This window comes from Sorex fumeus, unplaced genomic scaffold (genome assembly GCF_029834395.1).
Source record: "Sorex fumeus unplaced genomic scaffold, SorFum_2.1 ptg000008l, whole genome shotgun sequence".
Classification (NCBI taxonomy): Eukaryota; Metazoa; Chordata; class Mammalia; order Eulipotyphla; family Soricidae; genus Sorex; species Sorex fumeus.
In genome coordinates, this window is record NW_026606065.1 from 74,080,884 (window position 1) to 74,096,454 (window position 15,571).

General features: G+C 40.8%; 1 protein-coding gene and 1 non-coding gene across 4 annotated transcripts in view; one reads left to right on the forward strand and one right to left on the reverse strand.

The window, feature by feature from the left end:
• ELF1 (E74 like ETS transcription factor 1) overlaps positions 1 to 15,571 on the reverse strand; it is a 117,901-nt gene that overhangs the window by 20,691 nt on the left and 81,639 nt on the right. For all 3 annotated transcript variants that reach the window (XM_056109782.1, XM_056109784.1, XM_056109783.1), the window contains exon 3: positions 6,880 to 7,060. In XM_056109782.1, coding sequence (XP_055965757.1) covers positions 6,880 to 7,060 — 181 coding nt within the window. The remainder of the gene's footprint in view (positions 1 to 6,879; positions 7,061 to 15,571) is intronic.
• On the forward strand, positions 7,676 to 7,782 carry LOC130019427 (U6 spliceosomal RNA). Its single transcript, XR_008791757.1, has one exon. It is a non-coding gene; the product is annotated as a U6 spliceosomal RNA (small nuclear RNA).

The following is a 15,571-nucleotide window of genomic DNA, read 5'->3' on the forward strand; positions in this document are numbered from 1 at the left end:
AGGACAATTAGGCTGATGCTCTACTGTGCTTCAATTTTTAGAAGTTGCTCATTTTTTTTCTCTTTTGAATTAAAACTTTTACAAGGATCCAAAGTAAAACACACAAAGTACCTGAGATGAATGCTACCTTTCATTTGTACTCCCTCCTTTTTTAAAGTAACCACTTTAATTCATTTTGATGTATCTTTGTTTCTTTTTTCTTTCTTTCTTTCTTTCTTTCTTTTTTTTTTGTGCTTTTTGGGTCACACCCAGTGATGCACAAGGGTTACTCCTGACTTTGCACTCAGGAATTACTCCTTGCAGTGCTCAGGGGACATATGGGATGCTGGGAATCGAACCTGGGTTGGTCATATGCAAGGCAAACACCCTACCTGCTGTACTATCGCTCTAGCCCCCCATCTTTCTGTTTCTTAAATATAAACCAGCACACATTTCTGAAATGACATCTTATTTTGAATGAAAAGTAGCCAGTCCCTTGCTATTCTGATACATTGGAACTGGGCCAGGGAAACAGGTCAAAGGGCTAGAGTACATGCTTTGCATGCCAGAGCCCTGGGTTCAGTTTAGTACTTCATCGTCCCCCAGAGAACTTCTGGGAGCACCCCCTTCCCCAAGTACCATGCTGGGAATTATACCTGAGCACCACTGGGTGTAGCCCAAATGACAAACAGAAAGTTAACTCTGGAATCCATTCCATAGTCATATCTAGAGATCATGCACTTGGGGGTACCGTAGTCATGTACTCCCAGGGCAGAACTCAGGGGATCTCTCATGAGTTTGGCATGTGTTCTACCATCTCATCTAGCTCCCTGCTCTGTACCTTTTGAATTTCAAAATGTGAGGCAAGTTGGGGCTGGAGTGATAGCACAGCGGGTAGGGCATTTGCCTTGTATTCGGCGAACCCGGGTTCGATTCCCATATTCCATATGGTCCCCTGAGCACGGCCAGGAGTGACTCCTGAGTGCAGAGCCAGGAGTAACCCCTGTGCATCGCCGGGTGTGACCCAAAAAGCAAAAAAAAATTTTAAAAATTAAAAAAAAATGTGAGGCAAGTTAACCACATTTAATATCAATGATCTGCTTTGTAAAATCTGTTTCATTCAGTTTTGAATTTAGGTCAATAAAAAGTAAATTGTTGGATGCTACATGAAACAAAATACAAAAAGGGAATGTCTAATTTTTAAAACAAAATGTTGCCTCTTCATTAAATGGATGACAAAGGTTTTGTACAAGTCTTATGACTTACTGATTTCAATAATAAATCCTACACACCAATAAATACACACCAATAAGTTCAAACTTTTTAAGTTTTTTGTAACAGATTTGCTAGGATCTGGCAAGTATTAATTTAAATCCCTTTCTAAATTAGGGAACAATTTATTAAAGGCATTTAGTTTCTGTTAATTACAAACCTTAAGTCTGACCTTATAAAACAAGCAATTGTCACAAGAGACAAAAACCAAATTGTCTGAAAAAGAAGATTTACTCATGGATACAGTTATCACATCTGTAGAAAAGTAATTCCTACCATCTTCTGTAATCATTTCCCTTTGGTGTCAGGTGTTTTAGCCTCAGGAACCTGGGTTTGATCCTCGGAATTGTGGTCTCCCAGCACTGGTGGGTGTGGTCCTGGACCCCTCTACTCTCAGTCTGCCACCTACGCTGCAGGGGATGACCCGAGCAGTTCAGCATCTTCTGACCCCAGCATCAACCCATCTGGTTGGCTGAATGTCAGTGGGGGTAGCCCCTGAAGACCCTGAATACAGTTCGAGAAGCACCTCCTGGACCAACCCTCTGCCCCCCCCCCCCCCCGCCACACACACACACACACACTACAAAATGCAAACAAAGAATTCACTTTTCTTTTCTTTTATTGGGATGACATCCAGCAATGCGGTGGGGGCACCATGGCCATTTGCTGTGGTGCTCAGGACCTCATGATGTTGTGGATGAAACACAGGACCTAGCACATGCCTTGCATGTGCTCTACCACTTCAGCTCTATCTCTGGCCCCTAGCAATTTCACTTTCATCCTCAAAGATTGGCAACAGAAGAATATCCACATAGATAAGAGTTCTTAGTCAAATGGTTAAAAAAAAATGGGGGAGGAGGAAACACACCTAGTAGTGCTTAGGGGTTACTCCAGTCTCTGCACTCAGGAATTAATGCCTGGCAGTGCTTGGGGAATGATACAGGGAGTTGGGGACTGAATCTGGTCAGCAATGTGTAAGGCAAATGCCCAGACCTGTTGTACTATCACTTTGGCCCTATTAAAAAAAAATTTTTTTTTAGCAGCACAATCTTTTCCAAATAAAACCTTGTGAACAATCCCAAACATATAAATAGTACTATCTCTTTGCCCTTCTGTTTCTTGGGTGTTGTGTTCTCCCTCCCCCACTCTAGATTAGAAGGATTTTTTTTTTTCTCATGACACTGAATGGAAGAGAAAACAAAAGCTGGGGGTGGAAGATAAGAAGAGGCAGGAGAAAAAAAAAACACAACTAGAAAATCTAGGGAATTCTTCCACATTTTTAAGAAATAGCTTGGTCTCTGTACCCATTCAATACCACTTGCATTTTTCTGGAAGAAAGAGACCTGTCTTCGTCCTTCTTCAAGTGGAAGATTCAAGAACATAAAGCACTGAAAGGTAGAAGCAGTTCCTTTTCTTTAAGATCCCAGATCTGCTTTCCTAGTCTATTTCTTCCCCAAAGATTAAAACCAATGAAAATACCTTTAGGGAAAATCCTGGTTCTTCTAGAGAGTAGCCATAATGAAGGCATAAGTAAGTTGTATTAAAATGCAACAGCAAAAATCTCATCAGTGGGGCCAGAGAAAATTTATCTTACATGGTTAACTTGGGTTCAATCCCCAACACCACACTTGGTACCCTAAACACAGCTAGGAGTGATTCCTGAGCAGAGCTGGTATGGCCCCAAAGCCAAGCAAACAAATGAAATACTAATTACCCAAAAGAGCTAGAAACCTCTGATTAAACTCTTTATGTTGTTCAGAACAATAATGAAAATTTTGAAAGTTTTATTAACAAAAATCATTTAATCCGTGAATTAATTTTAACTAAATCTTTGAAAATGTACATTAATATGTACTAAAAAGGTGATGAGGCCATTGCTGTGATTTTTGTTAAGGGCCACCTAGCAGAGCTTGGGGGCTGCTCCCCATTTGGTGCTCAGGGGTCATTCTTGGCAGTTCACTGGGGATCACTCAGCCTTCTGTGTGCAAAGCATGTGTTCCAGTCCATTGAGCTATCTCCTTCATCCCTTCAGTGGTGCTCTTGGCCAAAATACTTGATATCAGTACAAATATAAAAAAATACACATGTAAAATTGAGTGATATTCTATAATGTCTGACCAGCAATTTGACCAGCAATTTATCCAAAGTGTCAAGAGTATGAGAAATGAAAAATAAATGAATTTATTACAAACTATTACAAACAAATAACATTAACAGAGCAGAGGCCAAGATGCCAGAAAAGGGTATCCTGTGAATTGCAGTAGGTAGGGAATATGACAAAACAGATATGATCCAAAAATTCTGTGAGTGGTCCTGCAGAGAAAGAATGCGGCAGCAGGGGCTGGAGCGATAGCACAGCGGGTAGGGTGTTTGCCTTGCACGCAGCTGACCCTGGTTCGATTCCCAGCACCCCATATGGTCCCCCGAGCACCGCCAGGAATAATTCCTGAGTGCATGAGCCAGGAATAACCCCTGTGCATTGCCGAGTGTGACGCAAAAGAGCAAAAAAGAAAAAAACCCAAAAAAAAGAATGCAGCAGCAATCTACCTGAGTGTTCCCAAGTGGGAAGAGCAAGGGCACAGTCATCTGCTGGATCCTATACCTAGAAGTTTGGAGAGCCGACTGCAGAGGCTGACCATGGAGGCACTGTAAGTGCAGTGAAATTTGTAGGTTGCAAATACACTGTGGTCTCCACTGCACAGAGCCTGCGCGGGTAGCTGGTCCAGTGCCTCACAGTCTCCCAGGCAGAAAGAGTGGGATGCACCTTTGCAGCTACAGGCACAGAAGCCTATTTCCACCAGCCCTTCAGGCAGAGACTTCTGACCCTATGGAGCACCTGACAAAGACAAAACAGTGTGTTCTCACCCCACACCCACACCGTGGAGGAGTTATCTATCGATTTAGTTAGAGAATAAGCTGAGTCAGAGTGGGGTGGGGAAGAGCAGAACTGTGAATACTGGAGGGCCCAAACCCAAGAACTGCAGCCAAAGGACCAGGGTGAATCACTGGGAACTCTATATAAAAGAAGAAAGCAGAGATTCCTTCTACAGAAGTTCAATAGCAGCTGGGCTCAACATAAACACAGCAGCACAGGATCCAAGCAGAACTGGCAATGTAGGATTTAAATTGCAACCTCGGCCTACACAAAGCCAGGCCCTCACCCATAGCCCTCAGTGCTCAGCAGATCTAATGAACGCATGGAGGAGTCCATCAAAATTAATGGGTGAGGATAATATTCTATAAGGGTCCCCTAGTACCCAACAGGTCTATAGTCTCTCAATGACAATTTCGAAGGAAGCTGTTTAATGAAATGAAAGAAAAAATAATGCAGATCTCCAATAAAGAAAGAATTATGAGAGAAGACATGAGAAAATAACAGTAGGAGTGACAGTGCTGAAAAACATGGTAGATAAAATAAAAATCTCACTCAAGGTCTCATAGTAGAGTGAGAGAAGCTGAAAAACAAATCAGTGAGCTTAACGATGTAAGAAATCATCAATAAGTAACAGAAGATGGGAAAATGTCTGAAAGGAACTGAAGAATGTATCAGAGAATTATGGGAAGAGTTCAAGAAGAACAATATAAAACTCATGGGTGTCCCTATGGAACAGAAAGGCAAGATGAAGAACTATTGGTCATAGAAATTATATCTGAGATTTTCCCAAGTTGAAGATTGAGTCACACACCCAGATTCAAGACGTTCAAAGAGTTCGAGTTAAAATAAATAAACCCATATAGGAAAACTCCAAAACACTGTAATTAAAATGACAAAGCCAAAGACAGGGACAGACTCCTGAGAACAGTAGGAACTTATATACAAAGAGGATCTCATTAAGATTCGTAACAGAAACAAAGGAAACGTACAGGTCCAAAGAAAATGCTGGGACATAGCAAATAAGCTGAACAAAATAAACATCTTAATAAAGCATATCCTATCTGCTAGATTGTCTGTTACTCAAAGGAATGACAGAAAGCTTCATGGATAAGCTGAAGAAGTTCACAACTCTGAAACCAGCTTTGCAAGAAGCATTAAATGGCCTTATTTAAGAGGCAAGAAAACCTTCACACCCGTGATTTATACAGAATGATGGCAATAAAATCTTTCACCTCAATAACCTCAATGGTCTGAATTCAACAACCAAGAGGCACCATATGGCAGGATAGATTAGAAACTGCACGATTCATTTTTCTTACAGCTTAGTAGTATTTCATTGTGTATATATACCAAAATTTCTTTATCTATTCATCTATTCTTGGGTATCTAAGTTGTTTCCAGATCTTGACAATTAAAAAAAAATGGGAGGTGGAGGAACCAGAGCTTATTGTTGGCACTGTGCTCAGGTTTAACGGCACTAGAGGCACCAATATGTGGTGCCAGGTACCAAACCCAGGTCATCAGGGTATACAACAAGCACCTCACCCACTTTACTATCTCACTGGCTCAGGATCTTGGCAATTGTGAATAGTGCTACAGTCAATATAGGGAGCGCAACTATCTTTTCAAAATAACCTTTTTGGACTTTTGGAGCATATGCAAAGATGAAGAATTTGTCATGCGGAAATTCAGTTAATTTTTTTTTTTTTTTGGTTTTTTAGGTCACACGTGGATCTGCACTCAGGAATTACTCCTGGTAGTGCTCAGGAGACCATGTGGGATGCTGGGGACGGAACCTGGGCTGCCGTGTGCAAGGCAAAGGTCCTACCTGCTGTACTTTGCTTCAGCCCTCAGTTCTTAACTTTTAAAAAAGTTTCTATATCATATTCCAGAGGCTGAACCGGACAACATTCCCACCAACAGTGAATGAGGGCTCTGTATAGCCACAGCTCTACCAACACTGACTGCTTCTATTATTTTTGATGTGTATCAGTCTCACTGGTGGAAGATGATATCTCCATTTTTCCATTTTATTTTATTTTAGGCACCGTGGCTTATAATACTATTAATGGAAGGGTTTGTTGTATAAATCATCCTGGCACCACACCCTCCACCAGAGTACCTACTTCCTTCCACCATTGTCCCAGTGTCCCCCTATCCGATTCTCCCCCCACACATCCCCAACATGGTAAACATCCTACTTAAGACCAGTTCTCAGTTTAATAACTCACTTTTACTTTTATTTGTGTTTCTCTGGTGATAAAAAGCACTTCTGCATATACCTATTGGCCATCTGTATGTCGTCTTTGGGGAAAAGTATGTTTAGCTCCTCACCCCGTTTTGTAATGGGGCTGTTTATTTTGTTGTTAAGTTTTGTAAGTGCATTATATATCTTGGATACTAGTCCTCTGCCAGATGTGTAGCCAGAGATTATTTTTTCTAGTCTATAGGGCGTTTTTAAATTCAAGTTATCATTTCTTCTGTGGTGCATAACTTCTTTATTTGATTTCATGTAATTATTTTTATTCTTTTTGCTTGGTATTGAAGATGCTGCTAGAGCCAATATCATGCCAAGTTCTACATACAGTTTCCTCAATGTAATTTATGGATTTGGGTCTACTATGGAGGTCTTCTCTTTGTATGTATCTCCCAGACCCTGTCCTCCCTTACAGAAAAAATAGGGGGTAAGGACACTGCCTAAAACTCTGCTGAAATGTTCTGCTAGTGGGAGCACACCTGTAAAGGTGACATACCTGTAAGGGTAATGTCATCATCATCATCATCTATGATTTCTTCTTCGGCAACATCTAGGGAGCTCTCAGTAATCATATCATTGGGTTCTTCCACACAGGCCAGACCTGCATAACTATTGAGAATATCAGCACCAGGAACATGTTCCACAATTACAGCAGGAAAAACAGCTGGATCACCAAGCTGGGAAGGACAAGAGGGAGAAAACATTAAGTTTTGACATAGCATAAAACAAATATACACCTATATATATATATGTGTGTGTGTGTGTATATATATATACATAATGAATATTTTTATAGAGCCAGGGATCAAACCCACATTTTCCATACACAAGGCAAGCAGCCTTCTACTGACCAACATTTCCCAGTTCCACCCTCCAGCCTGCCAACCACACCCCAGCTACTGTTACCTTTACTATTAAGAAAACTTTAGACTTAGGAAAGTTTCAAGGGCTGGAGCAATAGTACAGCAAGTAGAATGGCATCCCATATGGTTCCCCCAGGATCGTCAGGAGTGTAGAACCAGGAGTAACCCCTGATCATCGCCGGTGTGACCCAAAAAGCCAAACCCCCCCAAAAAGGGGGGGAAAGTTGCAAAAACAGCATTAAGAATTTCCATATAACCTTAATCCATATATATTCTCTTGGTTTTAATATATAATCATGTATCACTCTCTTCACATATTATTTCTATATCTCTTTGTCTCTTTGTTTGAAAATGGCAGGCTTACTTCTTTAACCCTGAAGTGTAGATTTCTTAAATACATAAATGTTTTATATAAAAATAGCAGTTATAGTGCTCGCTTCTGCAGCACATAAACTAAAATTGGAACGATACAGAGAAGATTAGCATGGCCCCTGCGCAAGGATGACATGCAAATTCGTGAAGCGTTCCATATTTTTTAATTTTACTCCATGGCTTGGAGGCCAATCACACATGCTAGGGGGAAAAGGAGCTCAGATAGAGAAGGGAGCACCAAATAAAGGGCGTTGGAAGGATCCTCCCAGGATGGGAGAAGCATGCTGAAAGTAGACTATAGACCAAACATGACTGTCACCTATTGCCTCTTTTGCAAACCATAACACCCAATAAGAGAGAGAGAACAAAAGGGAATGCCCTGCCACAGAGGCAGGGTGGGATGGGTGGGATGGGGGGTGGGAGGGATACTGGGACCCGTGGTGGTAGGAAATGGGCACTGGTGGAGGGATGCGTATTTGATCATTATATAATTGAAACCCAAGCACAAAAAATTGTAAGTCTACAACTGTACCTCATGATGTCTCACTAATAAAAATTTTTAAAAAATCAGAGGTAGAAAAATAAAGTATCAAGACAAAGAAAGCTAAGGAAGGAAAAAAATAGCAGTTATAAAAAATCAGCAAAGTATATAAAAAGAAAAGCAAGGTAGCACTGACTTAAGGAACAACTTCATAGTTTCTCCACTATAAAGTTATTTTTTTCTTTTGCTAATAATAAGAATCTATGGGAAGACAGCTTAACCATGTAGATATATTGAATTTTGTTTGGGGAACCCACACCAGGCTATGTGCTAGGTCCTTCCCATAGAACTACTCCAGGCTCCAAGGGAAGGGGCCACAGCTGGCTATGCCCAGGAGATCATAGGTGGTATTATGATTTGAAATGTGTGGCATCAGCAAGGCAAGTGCCTTCTCCTCTGTACTCTCTATCCTCTCTCTCCAGCCTAGATATGCTGTTTATTAAAGAAAAATTACCTTGAAGAACTATCATAAAGATATGAAAATGTTTTTGCTTATACATATCAAGCACTGTTATTTCCCATGAGTAAATCGGCTATGATACTATTAACACAGTTTCTTACAACTAAGCAGCTTCACTGTTTTAAAGTTAATGTCTACAGCATGTCACAGAAATTAAATATTATTTTCTATCGTAAGAACTTAATTATCTAAATTAGATATGTCATGGGTGCTAAATGGAATTCATGTCTTCAAAAGCTATTTGAGAATTGTCTTATTTCAAAATGTTTCTATTTCAGAAAAAAAAGTAGAACTTTGGGCCAGAACAACAGTACAATAGATAGGGCATTTGCTTTGCATGCAGTCAACAGAGGTTCAATGTCCGGAATTTCATATGGTCCTCCAAAGCCCGCCAGGAGTAATTCCTGAGTGCAGAACCAGGAGCAGAGCCAGGTGTGGCTCAAAAGACAAGTGTAGCCCAAAAAACTTTCATTTCTCCAAAAATTCATTAAGATCCTAGTCTTCCAGCCTGGCTAAGGTCAGAAGTGGGTTAATTTTCACATGATTTCATTTTTATGCTGCAAAAATCTAACACACCAGACGACAACAGGACTACTCATCTGCATCACAGACAGAAGAGGAAGTGCAGTAAGAAATTTATCCAAGGTCATACATAAATCAGAAACAGAGGCATCTGGAAATTCCCAGCAGTAGTCCTCAACCAAATGGAACTAAAGAATTTCCATTTATGCGAATCTACTTCACTCCAGAGTGTGGCCATCACAAGGATTATCTCCAAATTGTTATCTGAATTTAATTACTTGAGTTTTTAAGCCCTCTAAGTTTCAATAACTATAGAAAATTACTTACCACATTCTTCCTTGCTCTATTTTACCAACATGTAATAGAGCTGGGTATTCTACAGAACTTGGAGGGTTTCAGAAATAACAGTCACAGTTTATCATTAGAAACTGGTCCTCCTACTCCAGTTTCTCCACTCCCACGACCCATTTCTTTGTTCCCTCAGAGACAATCTATAGGTAATCAAGCAGTAACACGGTCTTTCACTCAAGCAGTAATACAGTCGTTTACTCAAGCAGTAATACAGTTTTTGTGTATCCTAATTTGTTTTAAGTAATCAAGTCTAATTTGAAGATTTTAATAGTGTTAAAGCTTTTATATAAGAAAAAATTAAAACCAAAAGGAGGAAAGAATCAGTTTCTTTGAAAGAAAAGACTGACTTAAAACAAAAAGGAATAAATGGTTCAATGATTTAGAAGGCAGCACACATTAAAAATGAAAGACCCAACAGATCAGAGCTTTCTCTAATTCTGCTCTGACTTCCTCAAAAGAAGAGCAATGGGGCCATGGAGATAAGTTATAGGGCTGTGGATGATTATGGGAGGCCCAGATGCAATTCACAGCACCAAATGGTCCCTGAGCACCACCAGAAGCAACCTCTGAGGACTGAGCCAGGAGTAGTCTCTGAATACCACCAGGTGTGGTTCAAACACCCAAAGTCAAAAAGAGAATGAAGAGCATCAGATTCCTAAAACTGACTGAGTTTATAATAGTACAATAGAAGGTAATATGCATTTTTAAAACTTTGTTGTGTTTGGGGCCACACTGGCAATGCTCAGGGGTTACTCCTGGCTTTATATTCAGGAATTATTCTCAGTGGTGCTCAGGGGACCATATGAGATGCCAGGGATCAAACCCAGGTCATCAGCATGCAAGGCAAATGCGGCTCCCACTGTACTATCACTCTGGAGTATATTATGCATTTTTATGGAGTAAATATGGGTAAGTAGCATGCATGTAGCAGCCGTACAGCTACTGCCTTTCTTCTGCTATTAGTTAACATCTATTAGCTCTTTACAAGTGCCAAGAATCCTATTCATGGGGCTGGAGCAATAGCACAGCGGGTAGGGCGTTTGCCTTGCACGCAGCCGATCCGGGTTTGATTCCCGATATGGTCCCCTGAGCACCACCAGGGGTAGTTCCTGAGTGCAGAGCCAGGAGTAACCCCTGTGCATCGCTGGGTGTGGCCCCAAAAGCCAAAAAAAACCCTATTCATTATTTTACAAGGATTATGATCTTATTTAATCATCACAAAACCTATGATAGCAATATACTGGTTCTCATTTATGGTGGGGTGGGGAAAATGGAGGGCCCAAAGAAAAAGGAAATAAATTATCCCAAATTATATAGCTATATTTACTTGAATAAAACTATAGGTAAAATTTTTACTTGAATCTATAATCACTTCCTGTACTATTACAGGAAACCTTAGACATGGTGCGTTCTCTCTCTTTCTCTCGCGAGATAGTTTTTACTGAATGAAACTTAGAATGATTTGAGGGGAGAGAAATAGAGGAAGTACTTGTTCAAGAGAGACCATAGGCTTCCCCAGAGTAGAAGCAAGACAAGCAAGCAAGATATATGCTCAAGAATACATGCTGAAGAGCAAACTGGTTCTGATTTTTGTCATTGTTGCCATATTTAGCTGGTGTTGGGAAAAAAATAGTAATAGGCAGAAAGTTGAAGCAAGGTTTAATAGTATCTTTAGAAAAAAATAGATAAAAAGTTGAAGTATGGTTTAATAATATCTTTTGCAGGGCTTCTCCAATCTGAGACTGCTAGAATATATTATAATTTTTCCCATGAACATAGCCAGTTTCCTTGGCTTCCCAATTCGGCTGACCACTTGTTCTTCTAAGGTGCTTGCTCTTTCATTTCTAAATCCACTGAAATGGAGATGTACATCCAAATATATTCACCCTTAATTTCTCTAGGATGCTAATAATTAATATATAAAAACAGACCAACTCTGACACTCTTCTCTCTCCTTCTCTCTCTCTCTTGCTCTCTCATTCTCCCTCACCCCTACACACACACCTCAAATTCTGAACTATGATCAGGGTTGATCATTCCTGGAAGTGCTTAGGAACCAAGTGGTTCAGGAGATCAAACCTAGGGATACTCACTGTACCAAGGCACAGAACCAGAAATAAGCCCTAAGCACTGTCAGGTGTGGTCCTCCCCCACCCCACTCCCGACAGAAAAAAAAAAAAGAAAAAAAATTATTCCCCCACATGCCAAGTATGTGCTCCAGCCCACAGCCAACTCTAAATCTTCAGACACATTTGAATCTGTATGTACAACATATGTCACAGAAACCCCTCACAGCTCACTGGAGAGTCTCCCCCCTATAACTATAACTATAACTATAACTTCAGAAATTCCAGGTGCCAGCTGGGCTTATAATAAACTCCTGCCTTCAAAAGTGATTGACTAGCTACTAGTTAAATCTAATTACATTTACAATAACACTATTCCCAAGCAAGGTAACATTCTGAGATACCAGGGGGTAGGACTTAAACATTTATGTGGAGCAAGAAACAAAAGGGCAGAGACTGGAGCGATGGCACAGCGGGTAGGGCATTTGCCTTGCACGTGGCCGACCTGGGTTCGATTCCCAGCATCCCATATGGTCCCTTGAGCACTGCCAGGAGTAACTCTGAGTGCAGAGCCAGGAGTAACCCCTGTGCATCGCCAGGTGTGACCCAAAAAGCAAAAAAAAAAAGAAACAAAAGGGCAGGAAATGGAATCCACCCACAACAGATTTCATTTAGCTTCCTGGTTCCCTCTACTCTAAATAATTTCTATTTTATACATATATATGTTTATAACTTTGGCAATAAAGACAAATACAGGCTAGAGAGATAGCACAATGGGTTGAGTGCATGCTCTGCAAGCAGAAGGCTCAGGTTCAACTCCTAGAATCACATGGTCCCTCAAGCATTGCTAAGAGCAACCAAGCACAGAGCCAGGAGTGCCACCACATATGACCCAACAACAAATTTATATGATTATATATAGAAATGACTATGTATCTATCATGAATATATATACATGTTACTATCTAATATTTTAGTTTTTGTTTGTGGGCCACACCCAACAATGATCAGGGCTTTACTCCTGGGTCTGCACTCAGGAGTTACTCTTGGTGGTCCTTGGGAACCATATGGGATGGAGGAATTGAACCTGGGTCAGCTGCGTGCAAGACAAGCATCCCACCTGCTGTACTATCTCTCCAGACCCTACATGTTACCATTTCTAAATTGGGAAAACACATTATTCTCCAACTCTTTTTGATGAAGACCAATCAAGTCTTATCTCATCCATTTTTCCCTACATCATTTCAAACAGACCCCCTCCAAATATTTATTTAAAAGAAGAACTTCAGGAATCCAAGCATTATTCATAAAATGGCCACCTCCCTAACAGCGAGCAGTAAGGTGTTACTGCCTCCATTCTGAGGAACTGGAATGGGTTTTGAGGTCACACCCAGAGTGCTCAGGGCTCACTCCTGGCTCTAGGCACAGGGATCAGTCCTGGTGGGCTCAAGGACAGTATGTGCTATGAGGGATGGAACCTGGGTCAAGTATATGCAAGGAAAGAGTACTGTACTATCTCTCCTGCCCTGATAACTGCCTCCTTTAAGAAATGAAAGTGCCAGGGCCTCAACAGAATCAAGTCAATCAGAATATATAGAGATATAGAGATATACAGCTCATCAAGGGACTCTAGTGTGATGGCAGAGTTCAGAACTGGGGAGGAGTGGGCCCTTCTCTTTCCCCTCACACCAATGGGACTCTCAAGGGATGCCACATCCGGCCACTGTCTACTTAAACTCCCACACGGCCATGATCCAGAGACACACAAATGAATCTTGGACCCGAGCAACTTGCTGCAGCAATTTCTTCAGACCCTAATTATTAAAATGTTAAAACTCCTGGAGTGTGTGGCTGCGACATTATATTGTATCATAACAAGCAATACAAAACACATTGTCTAGCATTGTGTTTTCAGCAGGTATGAATGTTGGTGGGTCTGGTCTCGAAATATCAAAGGTAGCTAAAGTAGAGGAAGAGAGTATTGTGCAAATTGTCTGCCACACAGGCAGGGGAAGGTGTGGAATGAGGGGGGTGGGGGTACTGGGATTTTGGTGATGCAAAACATGCACTGGTGAAGGGATGGGTGTTTGATGACTGCACGATTGAAGCTCAAGCATGAAAGTTTTATTACTGTACCTCACAGTGAATCAATTAAAAAAAATTGTTTTGGAATCACACCCAGCAATGCTCAGGCTTATTCCTGACTCTGCACTCAGGGATAACTCTGCCTGGGAGACCATATGGGGTGCCAGAGATTGACTGAGCCTGTGTTGGGCCCGCACTCTACCAACTGTACCCACTGTTCCCCCCCCCTCTCTCTTTTTCTCCACACACACATCCCCCCCTCTCTTACCCACGCCCACCTCAAATTTATACTCAGTTTTTTAGTTCTTCATTGAAGTATCTTGTGCAATTTAGGGGTCCTGAAAATGTGTGATTTAGAGATCTGTAGTTATTTAGACATAGTTTACACACACGTGTTATAACCTTTCCATCATCCTTGCTTTCCTTCTCTTATTACTAAAGTACTATTAAATTTTCAGTTGTTTGAGTTTTCTCAAATTCCCTAATTCTTAAAGGTCAGGAAGATGTTAAGTGTTTTTCACTGATGTTTTAGCTGCTCTAACTGTTAAATGTGTCCTGTCCTTATGCCAGAAACAGTAGAACAGAAAGTTTATCCTATACCACTTTACTGTCTTGACACCCTTTCCAATCTTGAAAGTTATGATATCCTTTCCCAATTTTGCATTCTGTAATGACTTCAGAGAGCTGTTGGGTTTTGTTTATATTTAGTACCATTCATAGTTGTTCTCACCAGCACTAAAGGTATATGAACTTATCACACCCTAGAAGTGGTACTCTCAATGAAAATACAGATTTTTTTTTTCTTTTTGGGTCACACCTGGTGATGCACAGGGTTACTCCTGGCTCATGCACTCAGGAGTTACTCCTGGTGGTGCTCAGGGGACCATATGGGATGCTGGGAATCAAACCCGGGTAGGCCACATGCAAGGCAAATGCCCCACCCGCTGTGCTACCTATGCTCCAGCCCCTACAAATCTCTTTAATAATATATGAGGACTATCAGAATTAGACTCTTATCTCATTCCCATCACATCTTGTTTCGTTTACCCATTTGCTCATAACTCAAACACACCTTTCATAAACATTCCAAACTGGTTCGCCTTTAGCACCTTTTTGTATATTTGTTTGTTTTGGGGGTCACACCCAGAAGTGTTTGGCTCTGTGCTCAAGGGAACTTGTAGTGCCAGAGATTGAATCTGGGAATCTTTCATTTAAAGGATACACTTAGATTTCTGAGCTCTCTCTCTCACCCTCCCTTAGCAGCTTGTTTTTATCTTGCCTAATATTCCTTAACTCTTCACTTAAATGATTGCTCATTTTCATGAAATCATGAAATTATCATTTCGCAGGTCAAAAAATCTGTGTATTTACCATTCGTTTTCAGGAGGTGCCTATCGTGTTCAGGCGTCCATGGAGTATCAAGGACAGAACCCAGAACTCCTATATGCAAAGCATATGCTCAGACCTTTGAGTTACCTCTCTGGTCCCACTACTGTGTATCTAATAGAACCAGTGGTAATTAAAATACAGTAAATAAAGGGACAAAAGTAAAAGGTTCACTGTGAACACTGTGAAGAATGCATAATTCCAGAGTGATAATTATTCCAAGATATAAATTAAGAAGATCTGGCTGAAGCGAGATACAAGTGTGTCCAAATCTATAACTAGAAGGTAGAACCTGACCTATTACTAAGAAATAAGATGTGATTGTAATCTTCATATTCAATTTCCAGAGTTTTTAATTTTTTTGTTTAGATCATTATGAGAATAATACAAACAACACACAATAGAGGGAAAACCAGTGCAGATAATCCTTTTTAAAGATAGGTGCAAATGGGAATACTTTCAAGCAGTTTTTTCCTATCTCTTTGCCTCAGGACAAGGGAAGAGGGGCTGGGAATGTGGCTCAATAGCAAAGGGGTGCTGTG